Consider the following 13,455-nt stretch of genomic DNA (forward strand, 5'->3'; position numbering starts at 1 on the left):
CCTATAGTATAGCTTCAGAAAAATAAATGTGTTTTTTTGCTACTCACCATAAGAGCTAACGTAAAAATGTTGTGCTTTGCCAAAAGTACAGTCTCATTTGACATAAGGAACTTCAACAAATTTATCAAGGCTTTAAAAGAAGAAAAAAAAAAAAACATTGATAAGATAATCAAAGCATAATCAATAAAGTTAAATGAAAGTAGACTAGATCTAAAGAAATCCAAACAGGGCTAGAACGAGTATACCACAGCTACTAGGAAATTTTTAAAAGCAGTCAGAGCAGGTGTAGTTGAAGAAAGCACTGACATTCTCAAGCACATGTCTGCTTATCTGTCCATAGAAAGTTTTTAAAAATTTACTTTTTACTTCTTATTTAGCAATTAAGCTCAGAAATTTGACTATAAAATGGACATTTCAGTGTTCCAAATTTACACCTATATGCTGATTTCCCCATCAAATTTCCTCAGTTTACTGAGCGTCCCTTCTCACCCCAGGCTGCTAGTGTTTCAAGTCACCAAGTTTTAGCTACGTATCTGTTTCAAACATTACTGCTAAGAAGGACATCTTTCGAATCTAAATGATCAACAGACATAGTGTAGAACCTACTGCTTTAGTTCTGGATAAAAAAAGCTCATGAAGGAAAAGAAAAAGCCCTTAACTGTTCTAAATATTCAAATAAGAGTGCAACGTGCTCTGTCCTCTCTTAACTGTGAAAACATTTACTGAAAAGGTCCCCTTTTTGCCTTGTAATCTTTAATGAGTGGAGAGAGTGCCAAAACCCAAGCAATCTCAATCATGAGACTGACCGCTAAGTCCGTAGTTAAACAGTACAGCTTTAAAGACATTTTTGCCAATAAATATTAAGCATAAAATAATTTAACAACTGCCTTATACTCTTTCACCCAAGGCTATAAACTCAGTCCTGCTTCTGTGCCCACCATAGCCACTGCCACTGTACCTATCTCCCCTGTGTGATGGGGGATATAAAGGAGGGGTTCAGCGGCTACAAGTATTTGATGTTCCTTTTGTCTTCTCCCTGTCAACCTACTTCTACATATACACACACAAAAAAGGCTTGACCGCTCCTTTCCTAAGACCATACCTGCTTTTTTGTCAGCAGAGAAGTCCATTCTCTTGTCTGAGCTTTGTGTGGTTTACTACTCTTAGAAAAGAGATGTGAGCTTAGATTTGAAACAGCAGGGAATGCTGAGTAGGAGTAAGTCTCTCCAGACACTTGCTGCCTGCCATACAACACCCCTCACTCTCAACCCTCTAAAAGCACAGGTACAGTAAAGAAACAGCAGGCAAGGAAAAGTACAAGAGCTTGTCTACATTCTGTTTCTAAAGCCTGACTCTTCCCTTCAAATAGGAAAAAAAAAAAGCCTCGCTAGGGTTGAAGGAGGCAGGCATCCTCATTTATGAACTCTTCACCCTGACTCAAGTTCTCTGAGGTTTCCTAATGGAAAGGCAAATGATAGGCAGCTGGCTTTTTTGATGTTGTCTGTTAACAAGTGATCTATTGGACTGGACCCAAAAAAGCTCCACGGGAGACCACTCTGGATCATACAATCTACTAAGCTCCTACCAGGAGCTCAGAGAATGAAGGGGACTAGCTAAAATCCACATAAAAATGACTAACCCATGGGGATTCCCTGGCAGTCCAGTGGTTAGAACTCGGCACTTTCACTGCCGTGGCCCGGGTTCAATCTCTGATTGGGTAACTAAGATCCTGCAAGCTGCAGCAAGGCCAAGAAAAAGACTAACCCAGCCCAAATCTCTCTTCATAATGTGTAGGGGCTTCCCACGCCACCCTCACTATCCCCAGAGCTTAGACAAGCCCTGTTAATAGATAAATCTTCTGACAGTACGACTCTATAAATTCACAAGAGACAAGAAAAAAGGATGGGTAACACATGTGGCATTCTGCAAAACATAATGGCTAGCTAGAGACAAAGTTGCTTTTGTACATAACCAATCAAGAAGGCTTTTGTCCCAGGCACATGCAGCACAAAGGTGCAGCCTCAGCAGTGGTTATGTGGTAATTAAGGGGTAGAAAACCTGGAGAAAAGGAAGTGAGCACAATGATTTATTGCTCCTCTGCTGGACTACAGCTAGCCTTGATCTCTGGGATTCAGAGTCAGGGATGACAAAGTGATAAATATGAGGGGAGGAAGAGAGCAATTCTAGCACAGGCCAAGAGGTGGCCTGTGTTTCAATTGTCACCGATGTCAGCAGAGTCAAATAGTGTTGACAAGGAGAGTCCAGCACTGCAATACTCTGAGAGTCTGTGTCGGGGAAACCTGCATTCTATCCCTGACAATGCAGGTCAGACCCCCTACCTTCTGAAAAAGCCAGGGTTTTCTTACCTGGAAGTCATCATTCTCTAGAGGGAATTTAAAAGGCAGCTATAATGAACAAAGTAACCTTAAAATTGGCTCCCACGAGCCTCTGACATCAGGAACCATGATTCTTCTTCAAGAAAGAATGCCCCAATATCCCATAATATAACATGTTTTTCCTTCGACATCTCTCTGACTTAGCATTCTATCAACTGTTCAGTGTCCTATACACACATACATGGTCTTCTATCCTCTGACACGACGTCATGGGAGTCCAAAGTCTGTGAGGCTTCAACATAGTTGATTTTAAAGTTTTGGAGCTAGAAAGAACCTCAGAGGTTATTTAATCCTCCTCCCTCATTTTTGGATTCAAAAACAACCCCCAACCACCACCCCAACTAGTTAGTGACCAAGCAGGGACTAGAACCTGGTCTCCTGTTTAATGTTCCTTCTTCCATTCCATTAAGATAAAAGCCTGCAGTCCACAGGGTTGCAAGAGTCCATGGAGTCACTGCTTAGCAACTGAACAACAACAGACAAATAAAGGTGCTAAAAGTGAAAGTGAAGTCGCTCAGTCATGTCCGACCCTTTGGTACCCCATGGGCTATAGACTACCAGGCTCCTCCATCCATGGGATTTTCCAGGCAAGAATACTGGAGTGGTTTGCCATTTCCTTCTCCAGGGGATCTTCCCGACCCGGGAAACAAACCCGGGTTTCCCACACTGCAGGCAGACTCTTTACCATCTGAGCTAGATGCAATCAAATATTAAAACAGAAGGAAGCTTATGTATAAATGGTGTGCTTAAGATCTGCTAACTATACTATTATCAACACTTTCCTAGAAGACTCTGGTTTATAACTTTCTCCATCTATTGGCTGCTCCAAGGTTATTTCCATTTACTTGGCACTCTCCTTTTCTTGCTCCTCAGCTACTTATTATAGCACAGCTGCTTAACACCTTATTATTACCTTTCTTCTACTCATTCTCAACACTAAAACACTCCCAGTAGCTTTTCTCAGCAAAAACCACCTCGGAAGGCCCTCTATATCAGCTTTCATCTCCCCTCTTTATTTTTATTTTTTTATGTTTTATTTTTAATTGCTGGGTTTGACTCCTAAATCTTTTTTATTCCTACTAAAGGAGGATCCAGATCCCTGGCTTCAAATACTCTTAACCTGTACTGAGTGAAAAATAGAGAAGTTATGTCAGTGAAACATCTGAGGTATTCCATTACACATTCAACAAGTTTAAGTTGTAGGGAAGTGGGTGCTCCATACACACTTGTTTCTTCACTGGAAAGTCTTTTCCACCAGGCACTTTGAAAACTTAAGTTTCTGGATTCGCTTTCAGGAACTACAAACTAGCTGCAACTGCTGCCTCTTTACTTCCCTGATGACTCAGTTGGTAAAGAATCTGCCTCCAATGCAGGAGAACCCAGTTTGACTCCTGGGCCAGGAAGATCTGCTAGAGAAGGAATAGGCTACCCACTCCAGTATCCCTGGGCTTCCCTTGTAGCTTAGCTGGTAAAGAATCCGCCTGCAATGTAGGAGACCTGGGTTCGATCCCTGATTTGGGAAAATTCCTCTGGAGAAGGGAAAGGCTACACACTCCATTATTCTGGCCTGGATGTTGCCTCTTTGACTCTGTACTAGAGGCAAGTGTCAGTCTCCTACTTAGTCCTCCAAGTTTCTTTCCTTGGAGAGTCTTGTGCATCAAATATGGCAGCAGGATGCAGAAGTTCTGACTTTTCTGTATGCAGACACAAGTAGAACAAAGGATAGTGCACAGGTTCTGGAAAGTTGAGCCAGGAATGGGTACCCTGACAGTTCCCTGCGTCCCAAGTGAATTCACAGAGGCAAAGCAGCCAATCTGTTTTTTAAATGTGAAGAGTTCAATACCACCCACCTGAGAATCCTCCTGTCTGACACAAGGCCACCTCACTGCACAAGGAACCTTGTTCACAGAGCTGTTCCTAGCATTAATATACCCGACACAATGAGGACTTTCCCAGACTTTTTCTATTCTGCTTTGAATTTAAGTGAAGGAAAAGAAGGTAGCAAGCAGCAAACCATGTTGTCGTGTAGGAGCATAGGGTGAATAATGGATATATATGGGAACTTCTCCAGAACTAAAACCTCTCCCCACATTGAGGTAAACCAGGTGCAGAGAGGAGCAAGCCAACCACAGGAAGACACAATTAAGTGGTAGCTCAGCGCCTGCCTCAGAGAAGCAGAGGGGAGGTTTAATTACAAAACCAAGTGAATGACATTTAAATAAGACTAAAGACAGGAAGGAGGCAGAGAGCAGAGCACAAATAAATGTCTCTGAAGAATCAGGTCAGAGAGAGCAGTCTCTTTGAACAGCTTTTACCTGCTATGAAGACAAAGAGACAGAAAGCAAAGACAAGACTAAGCCAGGCCCTATTTTGTGGCCTGGCATGGAGTTAGGATGAGAGGCCACAGATTCCAAGTCAAAACCTGATCATTAGGGAAAATGGGTAACTTCACAGTGACTGATAGAAGAGAAATACTTAGAACCTTACTAGCTTAGGAGAGAGGTAGAAGAACTCAAAGGACAGGCTACAAATAGCACTAGTATGAAGAAGAACTAAAGAGCCTCTTGATGAAAGTCAAAGAGGACAGTCAAAAAGTTGACTTAAAACTCAACATTCCGAAAACTAAGATTATGGAATCCAATCCCATCCCTTCATGGCAAATAGATGGGAAAACAATGGAAACAGTAACAGACTTTATTTTGGGGGGCTCCAAAATCACTGCAGATGGTGACTGCAGCCATGAAATTAAAAGATGCTTGCTCCTTGAAAGGAAAGTTATGACCAACCTAGACAGCATATTAAAAAGCAGAGAAATTACTTTACCAACAAAGGTCTGTCTAGTCAAAGGTATCTTTTTTCCAGTAGTCATGTATGGATGTGAGAGTTGGACTATAAAGAAAGGTGAGTGCCAAAGAATTGATGCTTTTGATCTGTGGTGTTGGGGAAGACTCTTGAGAGTCCCTTGCACTGCAAGGAGATCCAACCAGTCCATCCTAAAGGAAATCAGTTCTGAATATTCACTGGAAGGACTGATGCTAAAGCTGAAACTCCAATACTTTGCCCACCTGATGTGAAGAACTGACTGACTGGAACAGATCCTGATGCTGGGAAAGATTGAAGGCGTGAGGAGAACGGGACAACCGAGGATGAGATGGTTGGATGGCATCACCAATGCAATGGACGTTGAGTCTGAGTTGGCTCTGGGAGTTGGTGATGGACAAGGAAGCCTGGCATGCTAAAGTCCATGGGGTCGCAAAGAGTTGGACAAGACTGAGCAACTGAACTGAACTGAACAAGTCAATGCCTCTGAAACCCCAGAGGCACTATAAACTCTAGCAATTTGAGCATCTCTGGACAAAATCACCAATTACTCAGGGACATTGCCAGCAATCAGCAGGCTCACTGTCAGTCAGCAAAGTGGCACAGGAAGGACTTAGAAACCAACACTGACCAGCAGAAAAATTCAAAAATACACTAGATGGGTTCTCAGAATACAGGCATCTGGCTGACTGTTAAACCCAAGTGCCTTACTGAAACAGAGACCAATGAATCCAGCAAGAAAATGAAATGGCTTTGGTTATATGCTACGAGCCTCTCCAGGTGAACAGAGCACAAAAGTCGGTATACCCAGTGGGAGGATTCTGGGAAGGTGGCAGAGCATGAAACATCAGGAATCTCTCTCCCAGAATCCTCTGCCAGGACAATAATTGCCCTGGCAGAATCTGTCTGACATAACTGTTTAGAACTCTGGACTCTGATGAAGGTTTGAAACTTCTACAGGAAAATTTGGATGGTAAATTTGGTTCACTTTGGTCAATTTACTAGCAGCTACCTATCCCCAATCCCAGGCCTGTGGTAAGCAACTGTGCACCTGTTTCTAGAGCAGCTTGCACACAGCTTGTAGGAGCTGGGGTGGACCAGCTCCCAGATATGGCAATAAGGGCTGTAACTTCCAAATACTGGGGATCTGTGCTATGATCACTGATTGCTGCTTCTGATCACAGAGATGCAGACAAAGAGGTGGGCAGCCATTTTTGTTGCACTTCCCTTCACTGTTACAAGCCTGTCCCCCCCGAGAGATGAGTGACACCTAGGCTTAAAGGGCCAGTGTCCCTTTTTCCCCAACCTTCATTTTTTGCTTTTCCTCTTTCAGGAGCCAGACAGTAAAAACCAGGACATTCAACACAAATGAACATTATTTAAGAAACAGACTCACAAACCAAGAGAACAGACTTGTGGTTGCTAAGGGAGGGTGAGAGAGGGAGGGATAGATTGGGAGTTTGGGGTTAGCATGTGCCAACTATTACATACAGAATGGATAAATAAGAAGATCCTAATGTATAGCACAGGAAACTATATTCAATATACTGAGATAAACCATAATGGAAAAATAAATACATATGTATAATTGAGTCACTTTGCTGTACAGTGGAATCTAACATAACACTGTAAATCAACTATGCTTCAATCTAAAGAGAAAAGGTAAATACTAGGACAATAAAAACATTAATCAAGAAGAGCATTCAGAAACAACCAAAAAAAAAAAAAAACTAGGACATTCAGAAACAACTTCATATTCAAGGAAAATTAGAGAGTGACTGGACATGCCCAAGAAAAAAGCTCAGAAAAGATCTAAGAAAAGACTAAGTTCACACCTCAGGCTGATCCTCAGCATAGACACAGCCTACAGTCAAAAACAAAAATAACAGTGAATTCCCTGGTGGTCCAATAGTTAGCACTCTGGGCTTTCACTGTTGAGGGTCCTGGCTCATACCTTAGTTAGGGAACTAAGACCCCACAGCCATGCAACGCAGCCAGAATAAATATATTAATAAAAATAAACAAAAATAATAACAAAAAATATATAACTCTGCAAGAAGGGGGGAATCTGATTTATTGAACCTTCAGGATACTGTAAGTAAAATAAGTCAGGTCAGAAAAAGACAAATACTGAATCATTCCACTTGCATGGAGTACTTAGAGTAGCCAAAATCATAAAGAAAGAAGATAGACTGGTGGTTGCCAGGGAAAAGGCACTAAGCGCAGGTGGCTGCGACCGGCACACTAAGCACGGCCAAGAGGAGCTACCCCACGTCCGAGGTCAGGGGTAGAAGCTGGGAGGACCCCATGCCGAATGGCGGCGGCCAAGAGGAGCTACTCCACATCCGAGGTCAGGGGCGGAGGCCGGGAGTAGCTACCCTGCCTCCGAGGTCAGGGGCAGCGGCGGAAGGAGCCACCCCGTGCCCGAGGCCAGGGCCACGGCAGGAAGGAGCCACCCCACGTCCAAGGAGTGGTGGCTGCGCGGGCAACAGGAGGGCCTAGAGGAGCTATCCCACGTTGAAGGTCAGGAAGGGCAGCAGTGAGGAGATACCCCTCATTCAAGGCAAGGAGCAGTGGCTGTGCTTTGCTGGAGCATCCGTGAAGAGATACCCTATGCCCAAGGTAAGAGAAACCCAAGTAAGATAGTAGGTGTTGCAAGAGGGCATCAGAGGGCAGATACACTGAAACCATACTCACAGAAAACTAGTCAATCTAATCACACTAGGACCTCAGCCTTGTCTAACTCAATGAAACTAAGCCATGCCTGCAGGGCAACTCAGGAAGGGCGGATCATGGTGGAGAGGTCTGACAGAATGTGGTCCACTGGAGAAGGGAATGGTAAACCACTTGAGTATTCTTGCCTTGAGAACCCCATGAATAATGTGAAAAGGCAAAAGGATAGGATACTGAAAGAGGAACTCCCAGGTCAGTAGGTGCCCAATATGCTACTGGAGATGAGTGGAGAAATAACTCCAGAAAGAATGAAGGGATGGAACCAAAGCAAAAACAATACCCAGCTGTGGATGTGACTGGTGATAGAAGCAAGGTCCAATGCTGTAAAGAGCAATACTGCATAGGAACCTGGAATGTCAGGTCCATGAATCAAGACAAATTGGAAGTGGTCAAACAAAATATGGCAAGACTGAACGTCACATTCTAGGAATCAGTGAACTAAAATGGACTGGAATGGGTGAATTTAACTCAGATGACCATTATATCTACTAATGCGGGCAGGAATCCCTCAGAAGAAAAGGAGTAGCCATCATGGTCAACAAAAGAGTCCGAAATGCAGTTCTTGGATGCAATCTCAAAAACAACAGAATGATCTCTGTTCGTTTCCAAGGCAAACCATTCAATATCACATTAATCCAAGTCTATGCCGCAACCAGTAATGCTGAAGAAGCTGAAGTTGAGCGGTTACAAGATCTTTTAGAACACCCAAAAGAGATGTCCTTTTCATTATAGGGGACTGGAATGCAAAAGTAGGAAGTCAAGAAATACCTGGAGTAACAGGTAAATTTGGCCTTGGAATGCAGAACGAAGCAGGGCAAAGACTAATAGAGTTTTGCCAAGAGAACGCACTGGTCATAGCAAACACCCTCTTTCAACAACACAAGAGAAGACTCTACACATGGACATCACCAGATGGTCAACACCAATATCAGATTGATTACATTCTTTGCAGCCAAAGATGGAGAAGCTCTATACAGTCAGCAAACACAAGACCAGGAGCTGACTGTGGCTCAGATCATGAACTCCTTATTACTAAATTCATACTTAAATTGAAGAAAGTAGGGAAAACCGCTAGACCATTCAGGTATGACCTAAGTCAAATCCCTTATGATTATACAATGGAAGTGAGAAATAGATTTAAGGGTCTAGATCTGATAGATAGAGTGCCTGATGAACTATGGAATGAGGTTCGTGACACTGTACAGGAGACAGGGATCAAGACTACCCCATGGAAAAGAAAAGCAATAAACCAAAATGGCTGTCTGAGGAGGCCTTACAAATAGCTGTGAAAAGAAGAGAAGTGAAAAACAAAGGAGAAAAGGAAAGATATAAGCATCTGAATGCAGAGTTCCAAAGAATAGCAAGAAGAGATAAGACAGCCTTCTTTAGCGATCAATGCAAAGAAATAGAGGAAAACAACAGAATGGGAAAGACCAGAGATCTCTTCAAGAAAATTAGAGATACAAAGAGAATATTTCATGCAAAGATGGGCTCGATAAAGGATCGAAATGGTTTGGACCTAACAGAAGCAGAAGATATTAAGAACAGGTGGCAAGAATACACAGAAGAACTGTACAAAAAAGATCTTCATGACCTGAATAATCATGATGGTGTGATCACTCATCTAGAGCCAGACATTCTGGAATGTGAAGTCAAGTGGGCCTTAGAAAGCATCACTATGAACAAAGCTAGTGGAGGTGATGGAATTTCAGTTGAGCTATTTCAAATCCTGAAAGATGATGCTCTCAAAGTGCTGCACTCAATATGCCAGCAAATTTGGAAAACTCAGCAGTGGCCACAGGACTGGAAAAGGTCAGTTTTCATTCCAATCCCAAAGAAAGGCAATGCCAAAGAATGCTCAAACTACCACACAATTTCACTCATCTTACACACTAGTAAAGTAATGCTCAACATTCTCCAAGCCAGGCTTCAGGAATACGTGAACCGTGAACTTCCTGATGTTCAAGCTGGTTTTAGAAAAGGCAGAGGAACCAGAGATCAAATTGCCAACATCCGCTGGATCATGGAAAAAGCAAGAGAGTTCCAGGAAAACATCTATTTCTGCTTTATTGACTATGCCAAAGCCTTTGACTGTGTGGATCACAATCAACTGTGGAAAATTCTGAGAGAGATGGGAATACAGACCACCTGACCTGCCTCTTGAGAAATCTGTATGCAGGTCAGGAAGCAACAGTTAGAACTGGACATGGAACAACAGACTGGTTCCAAATAGGAAAAGGAGTACGTCAAGGCTGTATATTGTCACCCTGCTTATTTAACTTCTATGCAGAGTACATCATGAGAAATGCTGGACTGGAAGAAACATAAGCTGGAATCAAGATTGCCGGGAGAAATATCAATAACCTCAGATATGCAGATGACACTGCCCTTATGGCAGAAAGTGAAGAACTAAAAAGCTTCTTGATGAAAGTGAAAGAGGAGAGTGAAAAAGTTGGCTTAATGCTCAACATTCAGAAAACGAAGATCATGGCATCTGGTCCCATCACTTCATGGGAAATAGATGGGAAACAGTGGAAACAGTGTCAGACGTTATTTTTTTGGGCTCCAAAATCACTGCAGATGGTGACTGCAGCCATGAAATTAAAAGACGCTTACTCCTTGGAAGAAAAGTTATAACCAACCTAGATAGCATATTTAAAAGCAGAGACATTACTTTGCCAACAAAGGTCTGTCTAGTCAAGGCGATGATTTTTCCAGTGGTCATGTATGGATGTGAGAGTTGGACTGTGAAGAAGGCTGAGCGCCGAAGAATTGATGCATTTGAACTGTGGTGTTGGAGAAGGCTCTTGAGAGTCCCTTGGACTGCAAGGAGATCCAACCAGTCCATTCTGAAGGAGATCAACCCTGGGATTTCTTTGGAAGGAATGATGCTAAAGCTGAAACTCCAGTACTCTGGCCACCTCATGCGAAGAGTTGACTCATTGGAAAAGACTGTGATGCTGGGAGGGATTGGGGGCAGGAGGAGAAGGGGATGACAGAGGATGAGATGGCTGGATGGCATCACTGACTTGATGGACATGAGTCTGAGTGAACTCTGGGAGTTGGTGATGGACAGGGAGGCCTGGCGTGCTGCAATTCATGGGGTAGCAAAGAGACGGACACGCCTATGCAACTGAACTGAACTGAACTGAACTGAGGAGAAAAGGGAAGAGGTTCAGTTTTAGAAGATGAAGAGTTATGGGGAACGACAGTGGTGATGCCTACATTACAGTGTGAATGTATTTAGTACCACTGAACATACACTTAAAAATGGTTAAGATAGTAGATTTTATGTTATCTGTATTTTAGCACAATAAAAAGTCGGTATGTCAACAACCTGTGCTGTCTAAAGGCTCTATGTCCTAGATGAACTGGAGAAAAGAACAAATCCTTTCTTTAAATGGAAATTAGATTCTGTCTTACCATTTTCCTTGCAACTGAAGTGTATCTGCCAAAAAAGAAAATAAAATTCTCAACTATCTCCAATTCCCCATTTACTTGGGGACACTGCAGTCCTCACAGTTACCACCCACCCTCCTTACCGTGAAAGCAAGTTATTATGTGAAAGTTCCCATTGCTCCCATATGGAGCAATGCAAGATCCCATACACATTCTGTGCAGCTGCTTCTAACTAAGCATGCTTAGAGGCCACCATCCTCTTCTAGGGCCCTAGACACCTACTGATTTTTTCCAGCACTGCCCAAATGAAAAAGAGTCAAAATCACCCTTGAAGAAATCTCAGTTAATGAGACCATGTCTCAGTGGAGCCATCTGATGTATAACCAAGAACTTTACTTTCTGCTCAAATGAGGGAAAAAACACTAAGAGACTTGTCCTGCTCACTCAAGATCTAGGGAATGATGATACCTTATGAAATCAAATGACACTTTCCTACACAACCAGTACAGGCAGCATACCAAAAGCACAACTACTCTTTCCTCTGCCTTTTTTAGTTGACAAGATGCTAATGGGCCTACGAGAGTTGACATTTCTCTGGATGGGAAGTGCCTTTTTGTGCAGAGAAAAGAACAGAGATTTCTCACTCTTTTAGGTGGGAATCTTTTTCTCCTTCTAACAGGCTAAACTTGTTAGAAATTCTTATCTTTTGCTTCTGCCAAGATTCTAAGAGAAAGATTCAAAATAGTATAAATTTTAGATTTAGCCAAATGTGATTTGAAGGGAAAAAAGGTTTCCTGGCATTCTTTGTCTGCCCTGGGGCTTCGTACACTACTATACAGGATCTTCCATAACAAAATTATGAAAAGAGAGAAACACCTTCAAATGCTCCCACATTAGAACATTCTAACTTTAAGAAGAACTGATTATCCACAGAAGAAAGAAGCCTCCATATTTTTTCACATGGAAGTTAGAGCAGTCTTAATTAGGCACATCAAGCCTAGAATACATCTTGTAACAGATTCCCCTAAATCAGAGAAAATTTGGGGAAAAAAAGAAGAACAATTTAAAAAGCAATTTTGAGAACAAAATAGCAATAGCAGCTGCCAAAATTCCTCTTGCCACATACTCTAGCTGTTTACTGCTATGTTCTTCCCCACCTGCATACTCTCTTCCAAACTTAAAGCAGCAATATCGTAGTTATGTAAGATGTCACCATTGGAGGAATCTGGGTGAAGGGTACAAAAACTCTCTGTACTATTTTTGCAACTTCCTGTGAGTCTATAACTATACCAAAATACAAAGTTTAAAAAAGTAACCAAACTAAACGAAGCAGACAATTAAAAACTCAAAGGATAGTTTCCCCAAATCAGGAGGGGCTAGCAAACTGTCAAAGCTATACCCATACAAGAACTGCCAGCTGTATCTACAGCTCAGGTCAGTCTTTCTCCTGAAAACTTCCAAGCCTATATAACACCTACAGTATAATAAGCATGCAATGAAAGCTCTCAATTCCCAGTCTCAAGGTATACCTAACCATGAAGCCACAAACTTCTGTCAGTGATGAGTGTGCCAGCTGGATCCAGAAAGCTGTGACACTCTCTGAGTTTTCTATTTTTCCCAGTAGGTATCTGAAAGGTCAGGCCAAGTACAATTTCTCTCTTTTTCACAAAGCTGTGAATGCTTTGGATGCTATTTAGCACAGTGAAGCTGAACAGATTGTTTTGGGGGCTTTGGGGGCCTCTCTTCCTGCAGAGAGGCAAATGTTGCCTAGTGATCTGCTTCTGAGCATAGGAGTCAGGAACTCTAAGTTCTGATCATGACTATTTAGTCTCTGGTTTCCATGATCCTTAGCAAGTCACTTATCCTTCTATACACTCCCCAACAAATGGTGATAAAAATAATGACTTATCACCCAGATAAGTGGCAGAGTGAAAGGGTAAGAAGGACCGTGATCCACAGATATATGCCAAATATAAAATGCCAACATAAACCTGTCTTTAAATCAACCTGTTTTCAGACTGTGGAAAGCTACACTATTTAAAATCAGGCTGGCTCCCCAATGCCCCTTCTGCCTGCAATGGAAGTAAAATAAGCTGACTCCATGAAG

At 42.4% G+C, this 13,455-nt stretch overlaps 1 protein-coding gene across 7 annotated transcripts in view; it reads right to left on the bottom strand.

Annotated features, from left to right (window-relative positions):
- Positions 1 to 13,455, bottom strand: part of ARMH3 (armadillo like helical domain containing 3) — a 166,935-nt gene that overhangs the window by 95,096 nt on the left and 58,384 nt on the right. For all 7 annotated transcript variants that reach the window (XM_004020136.5, XM_012102828.4, XM_027960466.2 and 4 more), the window contains one exon: positions 48 to 130. In XM_004020136.5, the coding sequence (XP_004020185.1) occupies positions 48 to 130 (83 nt within the window). The remainder of the gene's footprint in view (positions 1 to 47; positions 131 to 13,455) is intronic.

The sequence above is a fragment of the Ovis aries genome, chromosome 22 (assembly GCF_016772045.2).
Source record: "Ovis aries strain OAR_USU_Benz2616 breed Rambouillet chromosome 22, ARS-UI_Ramb_v3.0, whole genome shotgun sequence".
Classification (NCBI taxonomy): domain Eukaryota; kingdom Metazoa; phylum Chordata; class Mammalia; order Artiodactyla; family Bovidae; genus Ovis; species Ovis aries.